This window comes from Astyanax mexicanus, chromosome 4 (assembly GCF_023375975.1).
Source record: "Astyanax mexicanus isolate ESR-SI-001 chromosome 4, AstMex3_surface, whole genome shotgun sequence".
NCBI classification, from domain to species: domain Eukaryota; kingdom Metazoa; phylum Chordata; class Actinopteri; order Characiformes; family Acestrorhamphidae; genus Astyanax; species Astyanax mexicanus.
This window is the reverse complement of record NC_064411.1, coordinates 55349868-55373689: the sequence shown is the minus strand read 5'-3', so window position 1 is coordinate 55373689 and position 23822 is coordinate 55349868. Positions and strand designations below refer to the sequence as shown.

Sequence of the window (23822 nt, the reverse complement as noted above, 5' to 3'; positions counted from 1 at the left end):
AAATAGCAACCGTGCTTCTAAATATATGTCTATACTGATGAGCATAGTCATTGGTGTAGGAACTGGAGGGTGTCCCACCTAATATCAGAAATAGGTGGATTTGTCCCCCCTAAAAATGATGCCGCAGAAAAAGTAGAACTTATTTTAAAATAAACTTTTATTTTGAAAGCATGTCGAAATCAGCACCCCCGCCATGTAAAGCACCCTCTCTTGAAAGCGTGTTTTAATTGAAGTTAGCTAAAGCAGTTATCTCTGATTTTATCAGGAAGAGGAGGTGCTTTTCATGGGGGGGTGCAGATTTAGGCACTACTACGGTGCTGAATTCAGCACCCCTGCCAGGAAAAGCACCCTCTCTCAGAAGAGGCCGCAGGTGACATGTTTCTTTCTCCTTATTTCTTAATGAGAGCCATTAGAGTCTTCGGTAATTCCATTTTCTAAAAAAGAAAAAAAAGTTAAAGCCAAGACGATGTATGCACGCTTTTGAGAGGGGGTGCTTTTCCTGGCGGGGGTGCTGAATTCAGCACCATAGTAGTGCCTAGATCTGCACCCCACCATGAAAAGCACCCCATCTTTCTGATAAAAGTGGAGATAATTGCTTTAGCTAACTTTAATTAGAAACGCGTTCCCCAAGAGGGGGTGCTTTTCCTGGCGGGGGGGCTGAATTCAGCACAACACCGGCTTCTCGTCGTTCAACGAAACCCCTATCCAGATAAATCTCTCCATCCAGATAGAGTGAATCTGATTGTGATTGGATGAAGAGAAGTATAAACATTTACCATTCCGCTCCCCCCCCAAACTCCAGTCCAACTAAGCTTCTTTAATATATTTACAGCATTCTGTATGTAAAATACATTCAATTAAAAAAATTATATATGCAGCTGAAACACTAGGGAGGAGCCTAGTGCATTCCAAATTATATTATCAACATTAACATTTTAATATTTTAGCATTATAGTCATTATGGCTTTTAAAAAATGTGTTTTGGGGAGGGGTAGTGCACTATAGGACTCTGTGGGTGTGGCCTAAGCTTTTGTTGTTAATGTCTTTATTTTTTTTCTCTTACATTACTTTCACTTTTATATTTTAGGTAGTTTTAAAACCAGTACTTTTATAAAACACTTTTACTTAAAGAGTAAAAAGCTTGAGTTGATACTTTTTCAGCTTCTACAGAAGTATTTTATTAAACACTAGTATCTACAGTATAATTCTACCTACAGAGTAACGAATGAATAATACGTTTCACTTTTCACACAGTAAGAAATTAAACCAGGTAGTGATGTAAAAGTCGCTTTTATTATTATTCAAATTAGATTAAAAAGCACGAAAACAAAAACCCATACGTGATACAACAGTACAATCGTTCTGAGAAACGAAAAACATAGCAGTGACACATCTAATGCTTCTTCCGTACAGCCGATCATGAGCTCCTTATAAAAATATATCTACATCATAATCATCATAACACATTACACACTTAGTGTCTTTAACACCCAGCCGACCCAGAACTTACAGTGAAGAAAGTGTGATACAAGTGTGTGTAGGCTGGGTATAGGGAGTGTTTATAGAAGTAAATAGCAGGAGAGTCAGATATATATATATATAAATATATATTAGTGCATCATAAAAATATATATCAGTGAAATGTTACTTTATGTCAGTAATTCATTTCCAAATGTGAAACGTATGTATTATATAGATGTATTAAACACAGAGTGATCTATTTTAAGCTTTTATTATGGATTACAGCCAATGAAAAAACAAAATTTGGTGATTTTGGCAGTGTGCCAAGTCCTGCTGGAAAATGAAATCTGCATCTCTATAAAAGTTGTCAGTAGCAGAGGGAAGCTGTAAGATATGAAGTGCTGTAAGATTTTGTGGGAAAACAAAACTGCACTGACTTTAGACTTGATAATAAAACACAGTGGATCAACAGCAGCAGATGACAGACATGACTCTCAAACGACATGTGGATTTCATTTTTCAGCAGGACTTGGCTTCACACTGACCACACTGCCAAAAGTACCAACTGGTCTTATATAATATTCTAATTTTCTTCATAATCATCAACAATAAAAGTAATAAACGCTTAAAATAGATATATTTATCTATTTTATATAATATATATGAGTTTTACATTTTAAACTAAATTACTAAAATAAAGTAACTTTTCAATGATATTCTTTGACAAATTTTTGAGATGCACTATACACTATATATATATATATGTAGTCATACAGACAATCCTGAAGGAAAAAAAAGAAAAATATATATACAAAATGCTTATGTTTTCTGCTATAATCTGCTACAATCTGTCATGTTGAAGTCATCTGATTTATTTTTTGTTTTATTAAAAAAAAATGAAACTGAAATAAACTGACCAAAGTAACAGACGGGATATAAATGTTTAGTGTTATAGCTGAAGATATATAGAAACACTGCTGAGAAGAAGATATAGTTATGATAAATAATATGCCAAATTTCCACCTTAAATCCACCACTCTCCACTAGGTGGCGCACTATACAAACCCAAATTCTGTAAAAGCAGTTTCTCTATTGAGAATATTCAAGATGAGGAACATCTGTACACTTCTTTATACCTACACCCACTGGCCACTTTATCGGAAACACCTGCCATATAAGCGAGAGCTTTATGCACTCCTAACTCAAATAATAAAGCATGTCTGGCCTGCCTGGATATACAGACATTTACAGTTTTTAAATGCTTATTTTATATGATTCTAAAATAAAGAACCTTATTAATATAACTATCTCACTGTTTAAATGGTTCTTTCCTATTGTGAAGAACCATTTGTGTATGGCACATTGAATAAAAAGAATATATTCATTATTGTTATTATATACCAGTCTATAAACTTCAAGCAAAAAAGGTTCTTTTCATTACAGCAACACTGGAACTGTACCTGATGTTACATAGTACCGATAAAATGGTTCTTTTGAGTTTTGATAGCACAATATACTCAGGTCAAGGGGTTCTTTTGTACTTTTTGGCACAAATACTTAAGTTAAAGGGTTCTTTTGAGTTGTGCAGGCAGAAAATAGTCAAGATAAATAGTTCTTTTGAGTTGTGATAGCAAAATATACTTGAGTTAAAGGGGTTCTTTTGTACCTTTTGTATCGTTTGAGTTGTGATGGCACAAATACTCAAATCAAATGGTTTGTTTAAGTTGTGAGGGCACAATATACTCGAATTAAATGGTTCTTTTGAGTTGTGAGGGCACAATATACTTGAATTAAATGGTTCTTTTGAGTTGTGAGGGCACAATATACTCGAATTAAATGGTTCTTTTGAGTTGTGAGGGCACAATATACTCGAATTAAATGGTTCTTTTGAGTTGTGAGGGCACAATATACTCGAATTAAATGGTTCTTTTGAGTTGTGAGGGCACAATATACTCGAATTAAATGGTTCTTTTGAGTTGTGAGGGCACAATATACTCGAATTAAATGGTTCTTTTGAGTTGTGAGGGCACAATATACTCGAATTAAATGGTTCTTTTGAGTTGTGAGGGCACAATATACTCGAATTAAATGGTTCTTTTGAGTTGTGATGGCACAATTTACTTAAGTTAAACTGTTCTTTTGAGTTGTGAGGGCACAAAATACTCAAGTCAAAAGTTTTTTGTTAGTTGTAATATTTTGGTTGCCAAATATTCAGTGCACTCCTATATATATATATATTTTTGGAACCATTAAATGGTGTCCACTTTATCAGAAACCTCACATTCTATGATGTAGTAGTGTAACCTCCAGTAGTTCTATGGTGTTCCTATTTAACAAACCTATGGGGTGTTTCTGATCAAACTGGCAGTAACAGTAGAAATAAAAGTAGGTGTATCTAATAAAGTGGTGATTTGGTTCTATGATGGTTCTATGAGGTGTGGTGGATTGGAAGTACAGGCATTGGTTTGGTTCCAGAGCGATGGTTCTGGGGGCGGGGCTACTCCTGAGCCTCCTTGCCCATCATCTTGTAGACCTCTGTGGGTCCGTCCACGTGGGTGATGGTGGTGGTCAGCTGGATGTCCTCACCACTGTTCCCAACCTGGTCTCCTGTAACAGGAAACAAAGCAAAAATGTAATTAAGAAAACCAGGAGCGGAATATGGAGTCCTGCCAGGACAAAGAAGTGTAGTAATCTGGTGGAGACGTTCCTGGAAAAATGTCATTTCTTGCTGTGTGTGGGTGAGCATTATCCTGCTGAAAAATCCTAGTTGGAAGCTCTGATGAAAGTCAGAAACAGTGATTTCCATAAAAATTCTGTATTCAAAATACACATTGTACTCATATTTCCCACAAAAATGTTGAACCTTTAGTCGCAATATTTCCCACAAACATTCTGTACTTGCAATATTTAGCACCAAAAATCTATACTAGAAATATATATCATGAAAATCTGTATGAGCAAAGTTTTCCATTAAAATTCTTTACACACTCTGTTTCCCACAACATTATGTACTAGCAATTACCCCCCAAAAAATCTGTGTATTTCCCCATTTTCCCATGAAAATGTTGTACGTTTACTCGCAAGATTTCCCACGGAAATACAGTACAAGCAATATTCATCATAAAATTTGTACTTTTACTCACATTGCTTTCCGCAAAAATTATAAACTAGCTTTTTTCCCCCAAAAAATGCTGTATATTTCTCGCAATACTTCCCTCAAAATTTTTGTACTTGCAATATTTACCACAAAAATTGGGTAGTCGCAATATTTACCATGAAATGTCTGTACTAGCAATCTTTCCCATGAAAATTCTGAACTAGCAGTTTTCCCCCAAAAATTCTGTATATTTCTCACTTTTACTCGCAATACTTCTTACGAAATGTTTGTTTTCCACAGAAATGCTGCACTAGTGAATTTTCTCGGTCACAATACCAAGACACTTTGCATTCAAAGGCAAATGTACAGTGATGAGCCCCTTTTAAAGACTTTACGATCAACCGAGCAAACAAATTTGAGTCTAGCAGTCAACGATCTCTCACCAGGAGGTGCACTACCCACACAATGCCTCAGAGAGTCTTTTTTATAGTGAAGTATGGAACGTTTTTATGCCCTCTTGTGGCAGAACCTAGAATTAATTAAACTGCACCTGTAACCATTTATGTATCTGCTGTAAAGACAAAACTGCATGTACAGATTCACAAACATTTGTAATGGTAGGTAACAAAAGATACAATAACAGATTATGACAGGATGTTTTACTAATGTTTTAAAATCTGCTGGAAAATGCGAGCTGGAAGTCCTGCCATGAGAGGCAGCAACACATGTGGCCGCAGGATGTTGAGCACATATTTTAGAGCTGTTAGTTTAATAACTTTAATACCTTTTACTTCTAATCTCTTTTTTTTCATTTCCCATAAAATTCTGCACTAGCAATGTTTTTCTGTAGTAGCAATACTTGTAATTTTAGTACTTGCAATTAATACAAATTTCAGTCCATCAATATTTCCCACAAAATTCTGTACTCATTAAATTTCCTACCAAAATTCTGTACTAGCAATTTTCCTTATAAACATTCTGTATATTTCTCACAATATTTCCCACAAAAATCCTGTACTTGCAATATTTACTACAAAAAACATTGGTACTAGCAATATTTCCCATGAAAATCTGTATTAGCAATGTTTTCCATAGCAATTCTGTACTTACAATATTCCCCACAAAATTCAGTACTTGCAATTTTTTCCATGAAAATTCTGTAATTTTACTCACAATGTTTTCAACAAATATTCTGTACTTGCAAGATTTCCCACAAAAAAAACATTGTACTTGTGATTTTCTGTGCATTTCTCACAATATTTCTAATGAAAATGGTGTACATTTACTTCCAATATTTACCACAAAAAATCTATACTCACTATATTTACCATGAAAAGTCTGTACTAGCAATGATTCCTATGAGAATTCTGTATTCACAATATTTCTCATGATTATTCTGTATTCTGAGGATCTCAAGAAGAGGCATCCATACTCAAACCCTGATGGTCATTGGATCCCAAACATAATCTGGACTCGTTACTAAAGAAAACACAGTTCTAGCCCATAGTAGTCCAGGTTTCTCTGTCGCAAAACCTGTCTAGCAGTTACCGATCTCTCACCAGGAGGTGCACTACCAAAACAAAGTCTCAGTGAGTCCTTTTTTTTTTAAATAGTGAACTACTGAAAGCACTTTTACACCCTCTTGTGGCAGAACCTGGTGTTAATTAAACTACACCTGTATCCATTTACATATCTGCTGTAAAGAAATAACTGCGTGTAGAGTTTTGCACTCACAATATTTCTCAGAAAATTCTGTTTTAGCGATGTTTCCCACAAAAATATTTCCTGTGATAGCAATACTCGCAATATAAGTACTTGCAATTTACCAGAGAAATTCTGTACAAGCGATATTTCCCATGAAAATTCTGTACAATCAATTTTCCCACAAAAATCCCACAATACTTACACAATATTTACCATAATTATCTGTACTAGCAATGTTTCCCATGAGAATTCTATATTCACATAAATTAAACTACACCTGTTACCATTTACATATCTGCTGTAAAGATTTAACTGCATAACATTTGTAACGGTACGTAATAAAAGATACAATAACAGATTAAGACAGGATGTTTTACTGGCTGCTATCTCTACAATCACTCATCTAGCCTAATTAGTCCTCTAAAGGTCATTGTGACTAACCAGAGTCTCAGTGGCTCAGAGTCTCGCTTTAGTCACCAAATAAGCTTCCAATAACTTTTTCTTTCGTAAATAGGGGCAAATGACCCACATGTGAACTTAAGAGAAGGACCAATAGTAAATAGGAAGTATGTTGGTCAAATGGTCGATGGTAAGGAGACATCTGGGGACCAATGTGTGACCACTTTATTTAAAAAAAGAAAAGGAGAAGAAGAAAGTTAAAAGTCTGACGTCAGGAGACGGATGGCTTTCATTACGCCAGTCCTGGAAGAAAGCCTGGTATCCATTAAACACACAAACCCCAGCCAAGGAGGCCCAGCTTCCCCATGGGAAAAAACAAGCCCCGCCCTTTCCTGGCACCATCACACACTGCCTGTGCCCAATCTGAGAGAACGCCTCACACCGGACCTTCAGAACTGGACTATTAGAACTGGACTATTAGAACTGGACAGAGAGGGCGTAAATGATCAAATACAGGTTATTTTTGTGAAGTAAGTTTTTAAGGTAAATAATGAGGAAAATTATTTTTTTGTATTGTGTTAAAAGTGATTTATCAGGCAAAAAAACATTTAATGCACATAAATAACAATTTTGCTGTTCCAAACCTGGATAGTGCGCCCTCTAAAGGTTCAAAATTGATCAATTGAAGAATGTATAAATAATTTACATTGCATTAGCAATGCTCCTTTCCCTCCAAGCTTCTTAAACTACAGTAGAAGTAGTAAGTAGTTAGCCTGCATTTCCCTTTTAGTTGACTTTGAGAATAAAGTTGTAATATTAGGAGAATAAAGTTGTAGTATTATGATAATAAAGTCGTAATATGTCCAGAATAAAGTTGCAATATTACGAGAATAAAGTCGTAACAGTACGAGAGTAAAGTTGTTATATTTTGAGAATAAAGTCGTAATATTACGAGAATAAAGTCGTAACAGTACGAGAGTAAAGTTGTTATATTTTGAGAATAAAGTCGTAATATTACGAGAATAAAGTAACACTAGGATTTCTGCAGAAACTGTATGAGAATACTGGATCTGCATTAGGAACCTCTACAACTCATAAAATTCTGACACATTACAAAATTTGATTCGGCTAGTTTTTGTGCGTTTTGTGTTTAAAAACAGTGTTTAGGAGGATTCTTACCGCTGGACTGCTCGTCTCCGTAGCGTTTGTGGGACGGTGCGTAGAGGAACATCAGGGCGAAGACGTAGAGGTTCCACATGCCGTAAATCCCAGTGAAGAAAGCGCTGTTCACCTGAACAGTGTAATCTCCCCAGTGCCAGTGTCCCTCGTTCACCTGAACACACAATCACACAAAACATCTAGCAATATTTCCTACAAAAAATTGTGTATTTTTACTTACAATATTTGCCAAACATTTGTTACATTTACTTACAATATTTCTCACGAAAATTCTGTTCACAGTGTTTTTCACAAAAATAAAAAATAAAAATCTGTATTTTTACTAATATATCCCACAAATTTGGTGCATTTACTCAATAATTCCTACTAAATTTTCTCTACTAGCAATATTTCCCACAACAATTCAGTACTAGCAATATTTTCCACGAAATCTTTTACTAGAGATATTTCCCACAAAAAACTGTACTAGCAATATTTCGTATAAGAAATTCCAATAAAAATTATATAATAAAAATATTTCTGATATAAATTCTGTACTAGTGATATTTCCCACAAAAACGTTGTACTTTTACGTATGCACTTATGTTTCGTTTCCCGCAATAATTCTGTATTTGCAACATTTCCGGCAAAAAATTCGGTACTAGCAATACTACCCACAAAAATTTGATACTAGCAATATTAACATCAAAAATCTTTTTTTTTTGTTTCCCACAAAAAATCTATACTTGTGATATTTAACATAAAAATGTAGTATTTTTACTTATGATATTTGCCACAAAAATTCTGTTCTTGTACTCGGTACATTTTTGAAACAGGCTTTTTACTAACTGAACTGTTTATTAATCAGGAATTTCCTAATGAAGAAGCTCAACATACACTACCTGGGCAGATAGCCTCCAGATCAGGGGCTGCAGGACCTGCAGAAACTCACCTGGCTGATGATGAAGAAGATGACGGTCATGGCTGCACACGCCAGAGTCACCAGCATCAGGAACTTAAAGCGGAAGATCAGCCCCTGAAGAGGAAACCAGATAAAGTTCAGCATAAAGAAGAACTTTTAGAGTATTAGATATCAGTATCAGACGAGCTGTTCACCTCGTAATGCAGCCGGCGAGCTTTAGTCATGGCCGGCAGGGACGATCTCTTCCCGCTGATGTTCCTGAACACCTGGTACACCATGAAGCACAGGAACAGGAAGTAGAGGCAGGCGCAGATTCCTGCTACGATGATGAAGGCCATCTGAACATCATCAATCAAGGAAAATCAATTAAGAATGAACTGAAACTTTCTTTTCTTTCTTGAAATCTGTTGATTTGGGTGAGTAAAGTGCTTCTGTTTATTTACTGTAAGCTTAGATTTACAGATTTACACTAAGGCAAGGTGCAGCAGCATTAGCATTAATTCATTATTTATTTATTTTTTTTTTTTACAAAAAAAAGTTGTCACAAAGCAGCTTTACAGAGAAAACAATAATAATTGTGGTGACAAAAGTGGCAAGGAAAAACTTCCTTTACATTAAGAGAAAGAAATCACAGGAGGAAGCGAAGATTAGCGCTAATGCTAAACCAGGGCGATATTAGCTAGCGTAGCTTGTTTTAACACGGTAAACATTCAGCCTACAGGCCGATATACTCACCTCTGAATAGTGAAAGAGCTAGTGCTTAGCGCGATTAGCGGCTAATGCTAATACTGCTCCAGTCTCGGTTCTAGAGAACTAAACTGAAACTCCTGTATAACTCTGTACTTCAGCAAAGTGTTCCTTAATACCTGACTGATAGAATTTATACATAAGGAGCACCGGATTATTAGGAACACTGATGATTTTTGGGAAAATTAAAGAATTTTAAGTGCACCTTATAGTGCGAAAAATACAGTAAATTTACTTTTTAATGATAAAGATCAGATAAGGGCCACATTAATCTGCGGTGTGACCATTGAAAACAAGCCAAAGTTTCCCCACATGGAAAATAAAAGACATTATCTGTAAAAAAAAAAAAAAAAAAAAAAAAGGCATAATTCATGATAATCAGCTGATATAAACTTCTAGACCAGCACTGTGCAGTACTGTAAAGGATACAGCCAACTCAGTCCCAACATCCGACGCCCAGATACTGAAGAACGGATTGGTTAACTGCACTCCTCTTTTAGAAACCAGAGAAAAACAATCAATCAATCAATCAATCAACCAATCAATCAAATCAACAAAACCAACTTCAAGCTCAATTGCACACACTCAATCAGATTTAGAGTAGATTTAGGCCCAATCCAATTTCTCCTTTCTACCAGTACCCCTTGTTTTTGAGTGTACCCTTCCCCTTGGAACAGAGTTGTAATAGAAAGGGGTCAAATCCGTCCCTTAATAAAAGAATTGGGACAAACCCTCAAAAACCCGATACAGATATAGATATAGCTTTAGCTGTGGAGCGCTGAAGTTCAGCAACCTAACTGCAGCTCAATATTAACTTTAGGGCGTATTTTATCATATGCCCCTTCAGAAAGGAGGGGCAGGTGGAGCAGCAATTCATTATTATTATCAATTCCAAACTGAAATTATCTTTTATTTTCTTAAAATTTTCCCATTCCACCTTAAATGCTGCAGCCTGTGTCGTCTGCTGCATCAGTTAAGGTGGAGCGAAAAAGTCTGAAGAACTGAGACAAACTACTAGCAATTCTTTTTTTATTTTTTTATTTAACTATTGGCAATTGTTTTTCTTATTTTATGGTTTATTTTCAGGAGCACCAGATTATAAAGCACATTAATCTAGACAGATTTTCTACCTGAAAACTTTAGGTTTATTTGGGTGAGTAAAGCACTTCAGCTTATTTATGTTGGCTTTTGACCCAAACTAAGATTTGATCTTGTTTTGGTAGGTTTTTGTTTTTTGCTTATTGTTTTATTTGTCTTATCTTGTCTTATCATTTTAATGTTTGTTTTATGTTTTAAGTGCTTTATAACTAAAGTTGAGCTGAGCTGAATTGGGTTGACTACTGTTTAGATTAGCTTAGATTTCCAGTGCTTTGTCTAAGAGTGAGCGCTAGCCGCTTAGCCTGCGTTTAGCCATGCTAGTAAATGCCCTGAGTGTCCTGGTAAACCAGCGCGATATTTGCTAGCAGTTTGTCACACAAAGCTTGTTTTAACACAGCAACTACACAGACTATAGTCCGATTTACTCACCTCCGAACGGCTAAAGAGCTGCGCCGTAGCTAATGCTGCTCCAGCCTTAGTGCTGGAGAAACTTCACTGAAAACTCGACCTTATAACTTTCTGTACTTCAGTTGAGTGGCTTTAGTGCTCTTTAATACCTGGTAGAATTCATACATAAGGAGCACTAGCACTTCCCCTAACCTACCCCTCTAGCCTGACAAGAATAGGACTCAGTGGTAAGTAGTGAAATGGGACGAGGCCGTGGGCAGGGCTGGATGGCACGGTCTCTCTCTGTGCCAGGAAAGATCTCAGCGGGCGCTTGGCTCACCTCTCACACATATCGAAGATGAAGAGGCAGAAGGAGCCAAAGACGATGGGTCCAACCTGCTTCCAGTACATAGAGAACCGGTTCCTCTCCGTCTGATCCTGGCAGCAAACAGAACGACACAGAATATCAGATTATAAACGGATTTTAATGCTGGAGCTGGGTACATTTTTTAGTTTTTACATGTAGACAATGCATTGTACATTATATTTTAAACAGTGATGGCATAGTTACTTTAAAAAGTAATCTGATTACTAATTACCTCTTTAAAAATTAACTTACTTACTTTATGGATTACTTGATTTTAAAAGTAATTTAATTTGCTGCCGCTTGAATGTAACAGTTTTGCCAAAAAAATAACTAATTTACTGGAATCTTCACTCCATCTTTGGGACTCCAAACGTTTCTTTTTAAATTTGACGTCATGTTTTTGAGGCTTAGAAGCACTTTGTCGCAGCACAGAGTGAACAACCAACCTTGATATTGATCATCTTTAGCTGATACAAAATCAGAATAGTGTCTGTATTTCCAGCTAGTATCTAACAAAACTCTGTTTGCATGGCTAAAGCCTCTTCTGAAGCTGACGCACAATAAATCCCACAAACGCTCATGGATTACTTGAGCTGTTTCCTCTGGTCTAACAAGACCAAGATAAACTTGTTTGGTTCAGGTGGTGCTCTGTTTGCATGGCATCTGTTTGCCGAATACTAGTTTTTGCCTGTTAGCCTGTTAGCTTGTTAGCTTGCTAGCCTGTTGTTATTTTGGCATGGTTGTGGCCGACCGTTCCAGCAATAAAGCAACGACTGTAAGCGGCTTTCTCGTCCATGCTTTCAACTTGTCCAGCCGGATGCTACAATATCTTTTTACTAAGAAAAATGACAAAAATAGTAATGCACAGTGACTTGGATAATTACCTTTAATCTGATAACTAAAAAAAATGGTCAGATTAGCGTTACTGACATCACTGATTTTAAACAACACACAGCCATTAATGTCTAAACCAGTGGCAGGGAAAATGTAAAAATGGTTAAATAGTACCCAAAAAGCCTTTTTCCCCTCCTTGGTGTCTTGTGAATGTAAATTTGGTGTTTGGGGATCAATTCTCCCCTACTGTTCACTGGATATTCATCAAGCCAACTCATGGCAAAGAACTCTCTGAATATGTAAGAAACGAATGAACTGTTGATACAAGACGACTGCTATCACTATGTTTATATATTCAGTGTTATCCCATGATACAGAAATATACTATGCCACTATGCCACTATGATTGGAAGTCTGCTGGTTCGCATCCAGTTCATGCAGCTTGCCATCTGCTGCCGGAGCCCTGAGAGAGCACAGTTGGTCTTGGGTACAGTAGATGGCTCTCTTTCCCCTCATCACTCCTAGGGTGATGTAGATCAGCAAAGGCTGCGTCTGTGAGCTGATGTATCAGAACCGAGTCGCTAAGCTTTCCTCCGAGCGTTAGCGCTGTGATGCTACTCAGCAATGCTACATCAGCAGCAGTTAAAAAAGAGTCTTAAGGTGGATTAAACTAGCTAACATTAAGTTTTTGTTTTTTTTAGTTTAATTTTACTACATCCTATTAAAGCGGTATCGAGAGCACCGTCAATCAAAACGCTAAGCTACGTTACTATCCTAGTCCTTTAAAGCTCGGATCTTTCAGATGGGAAACAGACAATTTGTGAAGAAAGTAAAAAACTGATAGCAAGTGTAATGGACACGTTTTTAATCTTTCAGGGTTGCCAGATTGTTAAGCTGATTTCCAGCGAAAATTAAAGAGTTTTTAAGACACTTTTTGTCGAAAATTCAGTGCATCTTAATCCTAAACAGATCAATACCTATAGATAAACACAGTCTGCAGTTTTTAAACACAAAGTTCTTCCATTAAAACTCTAACTGTTAATAAATTAAAACTCTGAACTAACCATTAGATGTTCTCCACAGAAGATGATCCAGAAGGACAGCAACATGGCGTAAAAGATTCCCTGACGGATATCACTGAAGAGCAGCATCCACGTCCACTCGAACCCAACCGAGAACCACTCCACCGGGATGTTGATGAAGGTCATGGAGATTCCCAGTGCAAAGATAACCCTAATAAAGCATCAATCAACATGCATTAGACACTTAAAAATTATGAGTTTCTTTGATTTTACTGAATTGAAAACCTCTGGAATATAATCAAGAGGAAGATGGATGATCACAAACCATCAAACCAAAATGAACTTCTTGAATTTTTGCACCAGGAGTAAAGCAGCATAAAGTTATACAAAAGCAGTGTGTAAGACTGGTGGAGGAGAACATGATGCCAAGATGCACCAAATATTGATTTCTGAACTCTTAAAACGTTATGAATATGAATTTGTTTTGTTCTTTGCATTATCTGAGGTCTAAAAGCTCTGCTGTGGTGCTGTTAACTAGCGCTTCTCTTTTTCTTAAGCTATCCTGATGAGTGCCAGTTTCACCATCATAACATTTTTTGACAACTACATGTAAAAAAGTTACTACGATAAAATTAAATATCAAAAACTGCACTAAGTAAATAAGGCCACAAAATTAGAGAGTTTCCTACTAATGTACTCTAAATGCAGAGATATGCAGAGAAGAAATATAAAATATGAGTACAAAATCAGATGAGCATTAATTATTTTTTCTTTTTTATTGCATATATTACAACTTTTTAATCCAAACCCACCTTTTGTGAATTGCCGTTTTGAGAGCATGTCTATTGTTCTACTTGTCATGAAGTTGACAAGTACAGAACATATCGTCGCTGTACAATAAATAAAAACAAGTATCTCCATTTTTGTCGATTTTTAGTTTTCTACATAATTTGAACAGACAAACTGTACCTTACACTCTGCAAAAATTTCTTGATGAACGGACCAATAGAAATACTTCAAAATGACCTGAAATAAACTCTTTTTACATTGACTTCCACTGAAAGTTTAGAAGGTTTTATCTCTCTCCTGTAAAGTTGCTGTTTTGGAGATACTTGTTTTCTATTGGACAATGATAATATAGACTTAAAGATGAATTACTATATGCAGATTTATAGATACTGACATTAGGAAGAATGTAGATTATATATATATAACCTCTCAACACAGTGAAAGTTGCAGACTTATTCAAATTAAATGAACAGATTTTAGATAGTGAGCTTCCTGTCTCTCGGGCGGTCACATGCCCAGACTAGATCAAAGGCTAAACTGGCAAAGGGGGTGAATTCCAGCAGCTCCACCCCCCCCCGAACAGCCCCGGCACCTCCGGCTACGGCAACACAGAGGAGCCACACCGGGCTGGAATGCAGGGAATGCTGTAGGACTCTGAATGAGCTCAGTGCACAAGTGTGTGTATTCAATAGGTGGCTGAACAAAAGCACAATCAGAGTGTATTTTCACACCTTCCCCCTGCCTGCTTCTGAATATATCTACACTGATGGGCGTGGCGTTCTGGAATTTACATGTTTTCTGGAGGTACATTTCTGGAGTTTTGCTTGTTTATCTTGGTAACAGAAAACACAGGTGCACCACTGACTGAATACAACCTAGACAGAAGCCAACAGTCAGACGTTCATCGCTATCTTGGCAACACAGGCACATCCCCAACGTATGTACACCCCTGCTTGTTACACACCCAAAAAACACACAGCAAAACAAATGATATGCTGTAAGTAGAATTATATTGTAGATACTAGGGTTTAATAAAATACTTCTGTAGAAGTTGAAAAAGTATCAACTCAAGCTTTTTACTCTTTAAGTAAAAGTGTTTTATAAAAGTACTGGTTTCAAAACTATTTAAAGTATAAAAGTAAAAGTAATGTAAGGTGAAAAAAATTAATAAAGCCATTAAGAACAAAAGCTTAGGCCACACCCACATAGTCCTATAGTGGATGGAGAGATTTATCTAGATAGGGGTTTTACTAAAAGATGAGAAGAATTATAGATAAACTACATTTCGTTAACGTTAGTAACGTTACAGAGTATTTGTACTTCATTACTTGACTTTAACTTTCTTGTAATTGGTCTGAATAAAGTTTGAAGCATCTAGAGAGTGAGGAACTGGCCCACAGTTCAATTGATCTGGACTGAGACAATCTCATTCGGTTCTTTGAGGAGCTTTTACACTTTTGCTCTCGCTAGATTAGATTAAATCAAATAACATTGGTGAAAATGCAAAAAGAAGACAGGAAACAAGCAACTCTAAGTGTAAGTTTTTAGGAGTCTTGAATCATTGATTCGAATTTGCAATCCATTTGTGAACTGATTCTCTTAATGCATTCTCTGCATTAAACAGACTCTAGACTGTTTGAGAAACTTAAACGATGAGTGTAAGTGCCACACAGATTACATGATAATTCAAGAAATACATATATTTTTATTTTTTATTTCTAATTTTCACCCCTTTTTCTCCCTATCCACCCATTCAGCTATATCCCCATCACTAGTGATGCCCCAACACACCAGGAGGGTGAAGACTCGCACACGCCTCCTCCGACACATGTGAAGTCAGACTCCGCCTCTTTTTGAGTAGCATCATAGCGCTAACATAGCGCATATCAGCTCACAGATGCAGCCTTGTGCTGATCCACATCACCCTAGGAGTGATGAGGGGAAAGAAGAGTGCCATCTACTGTACCCACCCAGAGAGAGCAAGGCCATCTGTGCTCTCCCGGGGCTCTGGCAGCTGAGGGCAAGCTGCATGTCCAGGATTCGAACCAGTATAAAGTATAAATGTGTCTCGGCATTTAAAAAAAAAAATTGTTTTCTTCGCTTTTTTAGTGATTATTTTTAGGAGGATGTTCTTCGTCAGCTCCACTGAAGCGAGGCATTACCTTGACAGCATTCCCACAGTACGTGTAAAAAGGGATGCGATTTACATCCTGAATCCACAGGAGAATAGCATGCAAGTCAGCTCGCCCAAGCTTTTATAACATGAAAAAATAATTATCGCTTCTGCTGCCACTGCCTGAGAGCCCCCGGCCCCCCGGGAGCGCCGGCGGCGGCTACAGGATCAGACTGGACCAGGTGGAGGAGAAGGAAAGTTAAGAGCTGGAGTGGAGAATAGGATGGAAATATCGGAACATCTTTCCACAGTTACTCAATTATCGTACTTTAAAATAAAGACAACAAATAATATTCATTTCTCATAGATACGATACTCTGATTCTACAATACTCTATATATATCACAAGACTTAAATTCTCTACGATACTTAACAGCATCTCTACTGGATAAAATAAGCAAATAAATAAGCAGCTACTGGTCAAAAGTTTGAACACCCCACGCATCCAGAGGAGCCTAGCATCCATAGCTGCGACATGTGTTGCTATGTTGCGCAACTACCTAGCAACCACTTAGCAACACAATAGCAACCACCATGGACACCATAGCTACACCCTAGCAGCCACCTAGCAACAGCTTAGCAACCGCTAAGCAACCAGCAGAGACACCATAGCAAAACCAGGCTCAGACTGGAGTCAAGTATCACATAAGTATCAATATATTATTTTACAGAAATATTAATATACTAGTGCATATAAAAAAAAATGAATATCATTGAAAGGCTACTAAAAAAATAAGAGATCATTTCAGTTTATGTTTGAGTAAAATGAACATTGTTTTATTCTATAAACTACGGACAACATTTCTCCCAAATTCCAGATAAAAATATTGTCATTTAGAGCATTTATTTACAGAAAATAAGAAATGACTGAAATAACAAAAAAGATGCAGAGCTTTCAGACCTCAATATTCATAAAGTTTTAAGAGTTCAGAAATCAATATTTGGTGGAACAACCCTTTTTGGTTTTTAATCAAAGTTTTTTTCATGCATCTTGGCATCATGTTCTCCTCCACCAGTCTTACACACTGCTTTTGGATAACACCATAGCAACACCATGGCAACCAGCCACGAATAAGCACTGCAATTACACTTGCAGTTTACAGTACCCTCCACCACGATGAAGATAACTGAATTTAACTCTAAATCCAGGGCTTATCTAGGACATTTCTAAATCAGGGTCTTACTTCTCGAGAAGAACCGGGGGTCTGGACATCATGGTGATCCTCCTCCAGTACCAGATCATGATGATGAGGATGCTGGGTGTGAGGAAGGTCTTCATGGCAAACCAGACCTTTGTAAAACCGCCGTTCTGATGGATATCCTGAAAAAGTAGAGTCATAGGAGAGAACAGTCTCAGAGCCTACATTACACACTAATGTTAACGGGAACAGAACTAAAGCTAGCAATGAGCTAGCTAACCTTAGCGACGAGCTAAAATTCTAATGCTACCAGGAAGAGAACTAAAGCAATTGAAGAGCTACCTAACCTTAGCGACAAGCTAGCCAACCTTATTGACAAGCTAGCTAAAATACTAATGTTACCGGGTAGAGAACTACCGTTATAGTCGAGCTAGCTAACCTTAACGACAAGCCAGCTACCTTAGAGACAAGCTAAATTACACAGTAATGTTTCCAAGAACAGAACTAAAGCTAGCAATGAGCTATCTAACCTTAGCAATGAGCTATCTAACCTTAGCAATGAGCTAGCTAACCTTGGTGACGAGCTAGTTAAAATACTAATGCTACCGGGGAGAGAACTACCTTTATTGACGAGCTAGCTAAGCTTAGCAACAAGCTAAATTACAATCTAATGTTACAGAGAAGAGAACTAAAGCTAGCAATGAGCTAGCTAACCTTAGTGATGAGCTAGCTAACCTTAGCGACGGGCTAGGTAAAATACTAAAGACTGGGTAGAGAACTACCATTATTGACAAGTTAAAGCTATCTAACCTTAGCAATGAGCTAACTAACCTTAGCGACAAGCTAGTTAAAATACTAATGCTACCAGGGAGAGAACTAAAGCAATTGAAGAGCTAGCTAAACTTAGCGACAAGCCAGTTACCTTAGCGACAAGCTAAATCACACTAATGTTACCAAGAAGAGAACTAAAGCTAGCAAAGAGCTACCTAACCTTAGCGACGAGCTAGCTAAAATACTAATGCTACCAGGGAGAGAATTAAAGCAATTGAAGAGCTAGCTAAACTTAGCGACAAGCTAAATTACACACTAATGTTACTGGGAGGGGAACTGAAGCTAGTGAGAAGCTAGCTAACCTTAGCGACGAGCTAAATTACACACTAATGTTACCAGGAAGATAAAAACAAAGAAATATGGCAAAGAGCTAGCTAACCTTAGCAACAAGCTAAATTACACACTAATGTTACCAGGAAATGAACTAAAGCTAGCAAAAGAGCTACCTAATCTTAGCGATGAGCTAGCTAAAATACTAATGCTACCAGGGAGAGAACTTCAATTATTGATGAGCTAGCTAACTTTAGCGACAAGTTAAATTACACACTAATGTTACTGGAAGGGGAACTAAAGCTAGTGAGAAGCTAGCTAACTTTAGCGATGAGCTAAATTACACACTAATGTTACCAGGAATAGAACTAAAGCTAGCGATGAGCTACCTAACCGTAGCGACGAGCTAGCTAAAATACTAATGCTACCGGGGAAAAAAACTACCATTAGTGAATAGCTAGCTAACCTTAGCAACAAGTTAAATTTCACACTAATGTTACCGGGAAATGAACTGAAGCTAGCAATGAGCTATCTAACCTTATCAACAAGCTAATTTACACACTAATGTTACCGGGAAATGAACTGAAGCTAGCAAAGAGCTAGCTAACCTTAGCAACAAGCTAATTTACACACTAATGTTACTGGGAAATAAACGGAAGCTAGTGAAGAGCTAGCTAACCTTAGCGACAAGCTAAATTACACACTAATGTTACCAGGAAGTGAACTGAAGCTAGCGAAGAGCTACCTAAGCTTAGCGACGAGCTAGCTAAAATACTAATGCTACCAGGGAGAGAACTACAATTATTTATGAGCTAGCTAACTTTAGCGACAAGCTAAATTACATACTAATGTTACCAGGAATAGAACTAAAGCTAGCAATGAGCTAGACAACCTTAGTGGCAAGCTGTTTGAGGGCAAATTGTGATTGTCTTTTTACATTTTAGAATAAAAATCAATGGAATTTGAATTTTTATTTTTAAATCTTAATCTTGGTCTTGGTTTTCTTGGCCTTGACTAGAATCTGCTTAAAATGGAAACAGACAGGAGACTGCAGCAGAAATCGGTAAATATTGCACGGTTTTCTCACCACCAGCCGGATGTCCTTTATCTCTCCGATTCCCACGTTCACCTTCTTGCGCTCGTTAACAGGCAGCCGGATGTTGAGGAGGTAGTACTTGTGAAAGACGCTGCCGATTTCCATGAAGGGTAAAACATCACACTCGTAATGTCTGCCCTCGTTCTCAATCGTCTAGAAACGAGAAAACGGAGCAGATCTGTTTATTTTTCCTGTAGATCAGTAGGACATTCAGCAGCCCAGATTTCTGAAATCAATTCGTTTTATTAAACTGTGCTCAAAGCAGGTCTCAAAGGCCACAATAATATTAATATATTATTTCACATATATATTAATATACTAGTGCATCTCAAAAAAATTGAATATAATTGAAAAGTTACTTTATTTCAGTAATTCAGTTCAAAATGTAATATTCAGGTCTGGAAAACATTAAGAGACCACTTCAGTTTCTGAATCAGTTTATTAGTTATGTTTGAATAAAATTAACATTGTTGTTTTATTCTATAAACTACAGACAACATTTCTCCCAAATTCCAAATCAAAATTGTAATTTAGATTATTTAGATTACATTTATTTACAGAAAATGAGAAATGACTGAAATAAAAAAGATGCAGAGCTTTCAGACCTCAAATAATGCAAAGAAAACAAAGTTCATATTCATAAAAAGTTCAGAAAGCAATATTTGTTGGAATAACCCTGATTTTTAATCACAATTTTTTTTTCTTAAACCGCACTAAGACACTTCATCTTTACTGCTCTAATTCCATTATCATGCTCCCTAAAGTAAAAACTAAACATGGAGAGGCAGCGTTTAGCGTTTAGCTACTACGCTGTTCTTAAATGGAACCAGTTAACAGAGAGCATTAGAAGAGCTCCAACACTAAACACTTTTAAATTCAGACTAAAAACCTACATGTTTGATCAGGCCTTTAGCTCAGCTTAAAACACTGCAGCTCCACCCACTTTTATTCTGTAACGGCACTTTTATATCATGTTTTATTCATGCTTTATTCTTATTTTATTTTTATTTTTAATTCCTTGTTGTTCTTTTACATGTTTTTAATTTTACTTCTCTTTGTTTTTAATCATGTTTGCATGCTTTATTCTTATTTTATTTTTTATTCCCATTTTTACTGTTATTCTTTTACATGTTTTTTATTTTGACTTCTCTGTGTATTTTCTAATTTGTAAAGCACTTTGAATGACCGTTGTGTATGAAAGGTGCTATATAAATAAACTTGCCTTGCTATAGCAAAACTTGCACTCTGGACTAGGGGTGGGCAATATTATATCGTATACAATATATTGTGACACAGAAATATCATGATATTAAAAATCCATATCGTGATAACAGGGCTGTTCTGTCTTAAAAGTAGTCTATTATTTACTGTGAAGCTTTAGGTGTATTTATTGTATAATTGTTTTAGTTTGCAGTTTATATGCATGCACTAAATATTCTGCTATATTTTTTGCTGCATTATATTATTTTATGCTATATTATTTATTTTACCACATTATGATTATACTGTTATACTATTATACTATATTCCTGAAATGAATTAATTATTTTAGTTTTCCTATATCGCCAAGTATATCGTTATCGCAAAAATACCCTGAAATATCGTGATATTATTTTAGAGCCATATCGCCCACCCCTACTTTGGATTTCATGTTGCTGCTACCTGTCTACTTATAGGGTATTTATCTTTATCTATTTTGTTACATTCTATTTGAATTGTATTCTTTTATTTTGTCATCTATTTTATCTATATATCTATTTCAACAACAGCTCTTGGGTGTAAACTGGATCGTGAGATCACAATTTCGTTTCACCTCATGTACCACGTGATGCGAATGACAATAAAATCTCCTTGAATCCTTGAACGCATCTTGGCATCATCTTTTCCTCCCTCCACCAGTCTTACACACTGCTTTTGGATAACTTTATGCTGCTTTACTCCTGGTGCAAAAATTCAAGCAGTTCAGTTTGGTGGTTTGATGGCTTGATGGCTTGTGATCATCCATCTTCCTCTTGATTTTATTCCAGAGGTTTTCAATTTGGTAAAATCAAAGAAACACATCATTTTTAAGTGGTCTGTAAATGTATTAAACACAGAGTGATCTATTTTAAGTGTTTATTTTATTGTTGATGATTATGAATTACAGGCAATAAAAACCCAAAAATCAGTGTCTCAGAAAATCAGAATATTATATAAGACCAATTGGTACTTTCTGCAGTGTGGGCAGTGTGCCAAGTCCTGCTGGAAAAAGAAATCCACATCTTGTTTGTAAGCTCTGAATCTGGAAGTGTGTTAGTTTACCTTGGCTGTGGTGAAGTTGCAGCTGAGCTTCCTCAGCTCCACAGAGTGAGCCATCTCCGTCCACTCGCTCACAGTGCTGTCTCTGTACGCCAGACCCACGTCTACAGTCACCATCGCTCCGTCCTCTACACATATATAGAAACATAAACACACTTTTAAAAATACCCCTGATTGGAGTAGTTTTCACTGGAAACTGTTGAATTGAAATGCTGTTTTAGTAAATACATACAGAGCAAAATGTACAGATTTCTAGATGTTATGCTTTTTTGTTATAATTACATTTTTCAGATTATCAAACAAACTTTATCAAATTACATTAAACAGATACAATCTGAGTAGGGGGTGACATGATTATTTAAGTAATTTGAGTAAATCGAGTCGGTCAACAATACAGCGCACTTTGCACAAGGAGAAGCTGTATGAAGCCATTTCTGAGTCGCATGAGGTATGCTTTTGCTTCTTTTGCATCACTCTCCCATACAGCTTCTCCTTGTGCAAAGTGAGCTGTATTGTTGAGCGATGCACAGTGACACCATCTGCAGCAAGATGATGCTGCAGCTCTTTGGAGGTGGTCTGTGGATTGTCCTTGACTGTTCTCACCATTCTTCTTCTCTGCCTTTCTGATATTTTTCTTGTTCTGCCACTTCTGGGCTTAACAAGAACTGTCCCTGTGCTCTTCCATTTCCTTACTATGTTCCTCACAGTGGAAACTGACAGGTTAAATCTCTGAGACAACTTTTTCTATCCTTCCCCTGAACAACTATGTTGAACAATCTTTGTTTTTAGATCATTTGAGAGTTGTTTTGATGAGCCCATGATGTCACTCTTCAGAGGAGATTCAAATAGGAGAACAACTTGCAATTGGCCACCTTAAATACCTTTTCTCATGATTGGATACACCTGGCTATGAAGCTCAAAGCTCAATGAGGTTACCAAACCAATTTTGTGCTTCAGTAAGTCAGTAAAAATGTATTTTGGAGAACATATCCAAGAAGGAGAATCTTCTGACTCAGTGATTAAAGAAAAGGATGAAGCGAGCTTATCCAACACTGACAGATCTGGCAACGTCTCTGCTGTTGAGAAGCTGAGATGCACAACATAATTAAGCCAAATGTTCATGCCATTTTTGATTAATTGATTAATTGATTAATAAAATTTACTAAAATTTATTGTTGAAAATAATTTTACCTACTTTTTAAAATTATTAATTATTAAATTATTACTTGTATTTATTTCTATTTTGTGTTTTATTTTTGTTCGCAATTTGGAAATGCATGTTGTGAATTTAGAAATATAACTTTATCTAAAAAAAGGAAATCAATTGGTCATTCATTATTATGTGAAATATCTAATATCGTTTTCTCTCGTGTATTTTTAATTGCTCCTTAAGCAAGCAAATATATGTTTTATCCGATGTTTCTCGATTAATCGAATTGATTTTTTTTAGTATAGAGTACTTGATTAATAAAGTTTAGCTGCAGCCCTAAACCCGAGTAAATATAAAAAGCAGTTTTTAAAATTATTTCATTTATTAAGGGAAAAAAAAACTACATTTTTTTTAAGAGCTGATCTGGTTACTGCCAGACCTGCAAAATGAAGAAACTTAAACTTAATATTCACTTAATTTGAGATGCTGTAGCATCCCTTCAATGTGGCTAAATAAAAATTAAAAACTAGAACTTAAAACGAGAAATAAGAGAGGAGAAAGCCGCTGATGGCCGGCTGCGTCCCAATACTTTCCAGAACAATCCTCTCCTAGGTTCTGCTGATCTGGTACTCACGTGGCACCTGCTCACGAACCTCTATAATGAGGGTTTCTTACTTTACCTCACAGCTGCGGCAGATTGAGATTAGGAGGAAAAACATGCTGGAGGAATTCTGTAACATCTGAGAGATATAATGAATATTTGATGACTGATGTACAAATTTCAGAGGACTTCAGAGATCAGCAACCGGTGAAAGAAAACGTTCACGATGAAACCTAGTTATCACTGCTCCAAATTCATCAAACAGAGTCACCTGGAGTC

At 36.6% G+C, this 23822-nt stretch overlaps 1 protein-coding gene and 1 long non-coding RNA gene across 2 annotated transcripts in view; both read right to left on the bottom strand.

Annotated features, from left to right (window-relative positions):
* The window catches only part of LOC125801079 (uncharacterized), a 124770-nt gene that overhangs the window by 45033 nt on the left and 55915 nt on the right, over positions 1–23822 (bottom strand). The gene's annotated exons all lie outside the window — the stretch shown is intronic.
* Positions 1275–23822, bottom strand: part of wls (Wnt ligand secretion mediator) — a 39851-nt gene continuing 17303 nt past the window's right edge. Inside the window, exons 3-12 of the mRNA XM_022678588.2 lie at positions 21796–21920; positions 19486–19647; positions 17343–17479; positions 13239–13407; positions 11314–11411; positions 9918–9981; positions 8936–9079; positions 8772–8855; positions 7841–7994; positions 1275–4068 (exon numbers count right to left, since the gene is read on the bottom strand). Coding sequence (XP_022534309.2) covers positions 3959–4068; positions 7841–7994; positions 8772–8855; positions 8936–9079; positions 9918–9981; positions 11314–11411; positions 13239–13407; positions 17343–17479; positions 19486–19647; positions 21796–21920 — 1247 coding nt within the window. The 3' untranslated portion in view covers positions 1275–3958. The remainder of the gene's footprint in view (positions 4069–7840; positions 7995–8771; positions 8856–8935; positions 9080–9917; positions 9982–11313; positions 11412–13238; positions 13408–17342; positions 17480–19485; positions 19648–21795; positions 21921–23822) is intronic.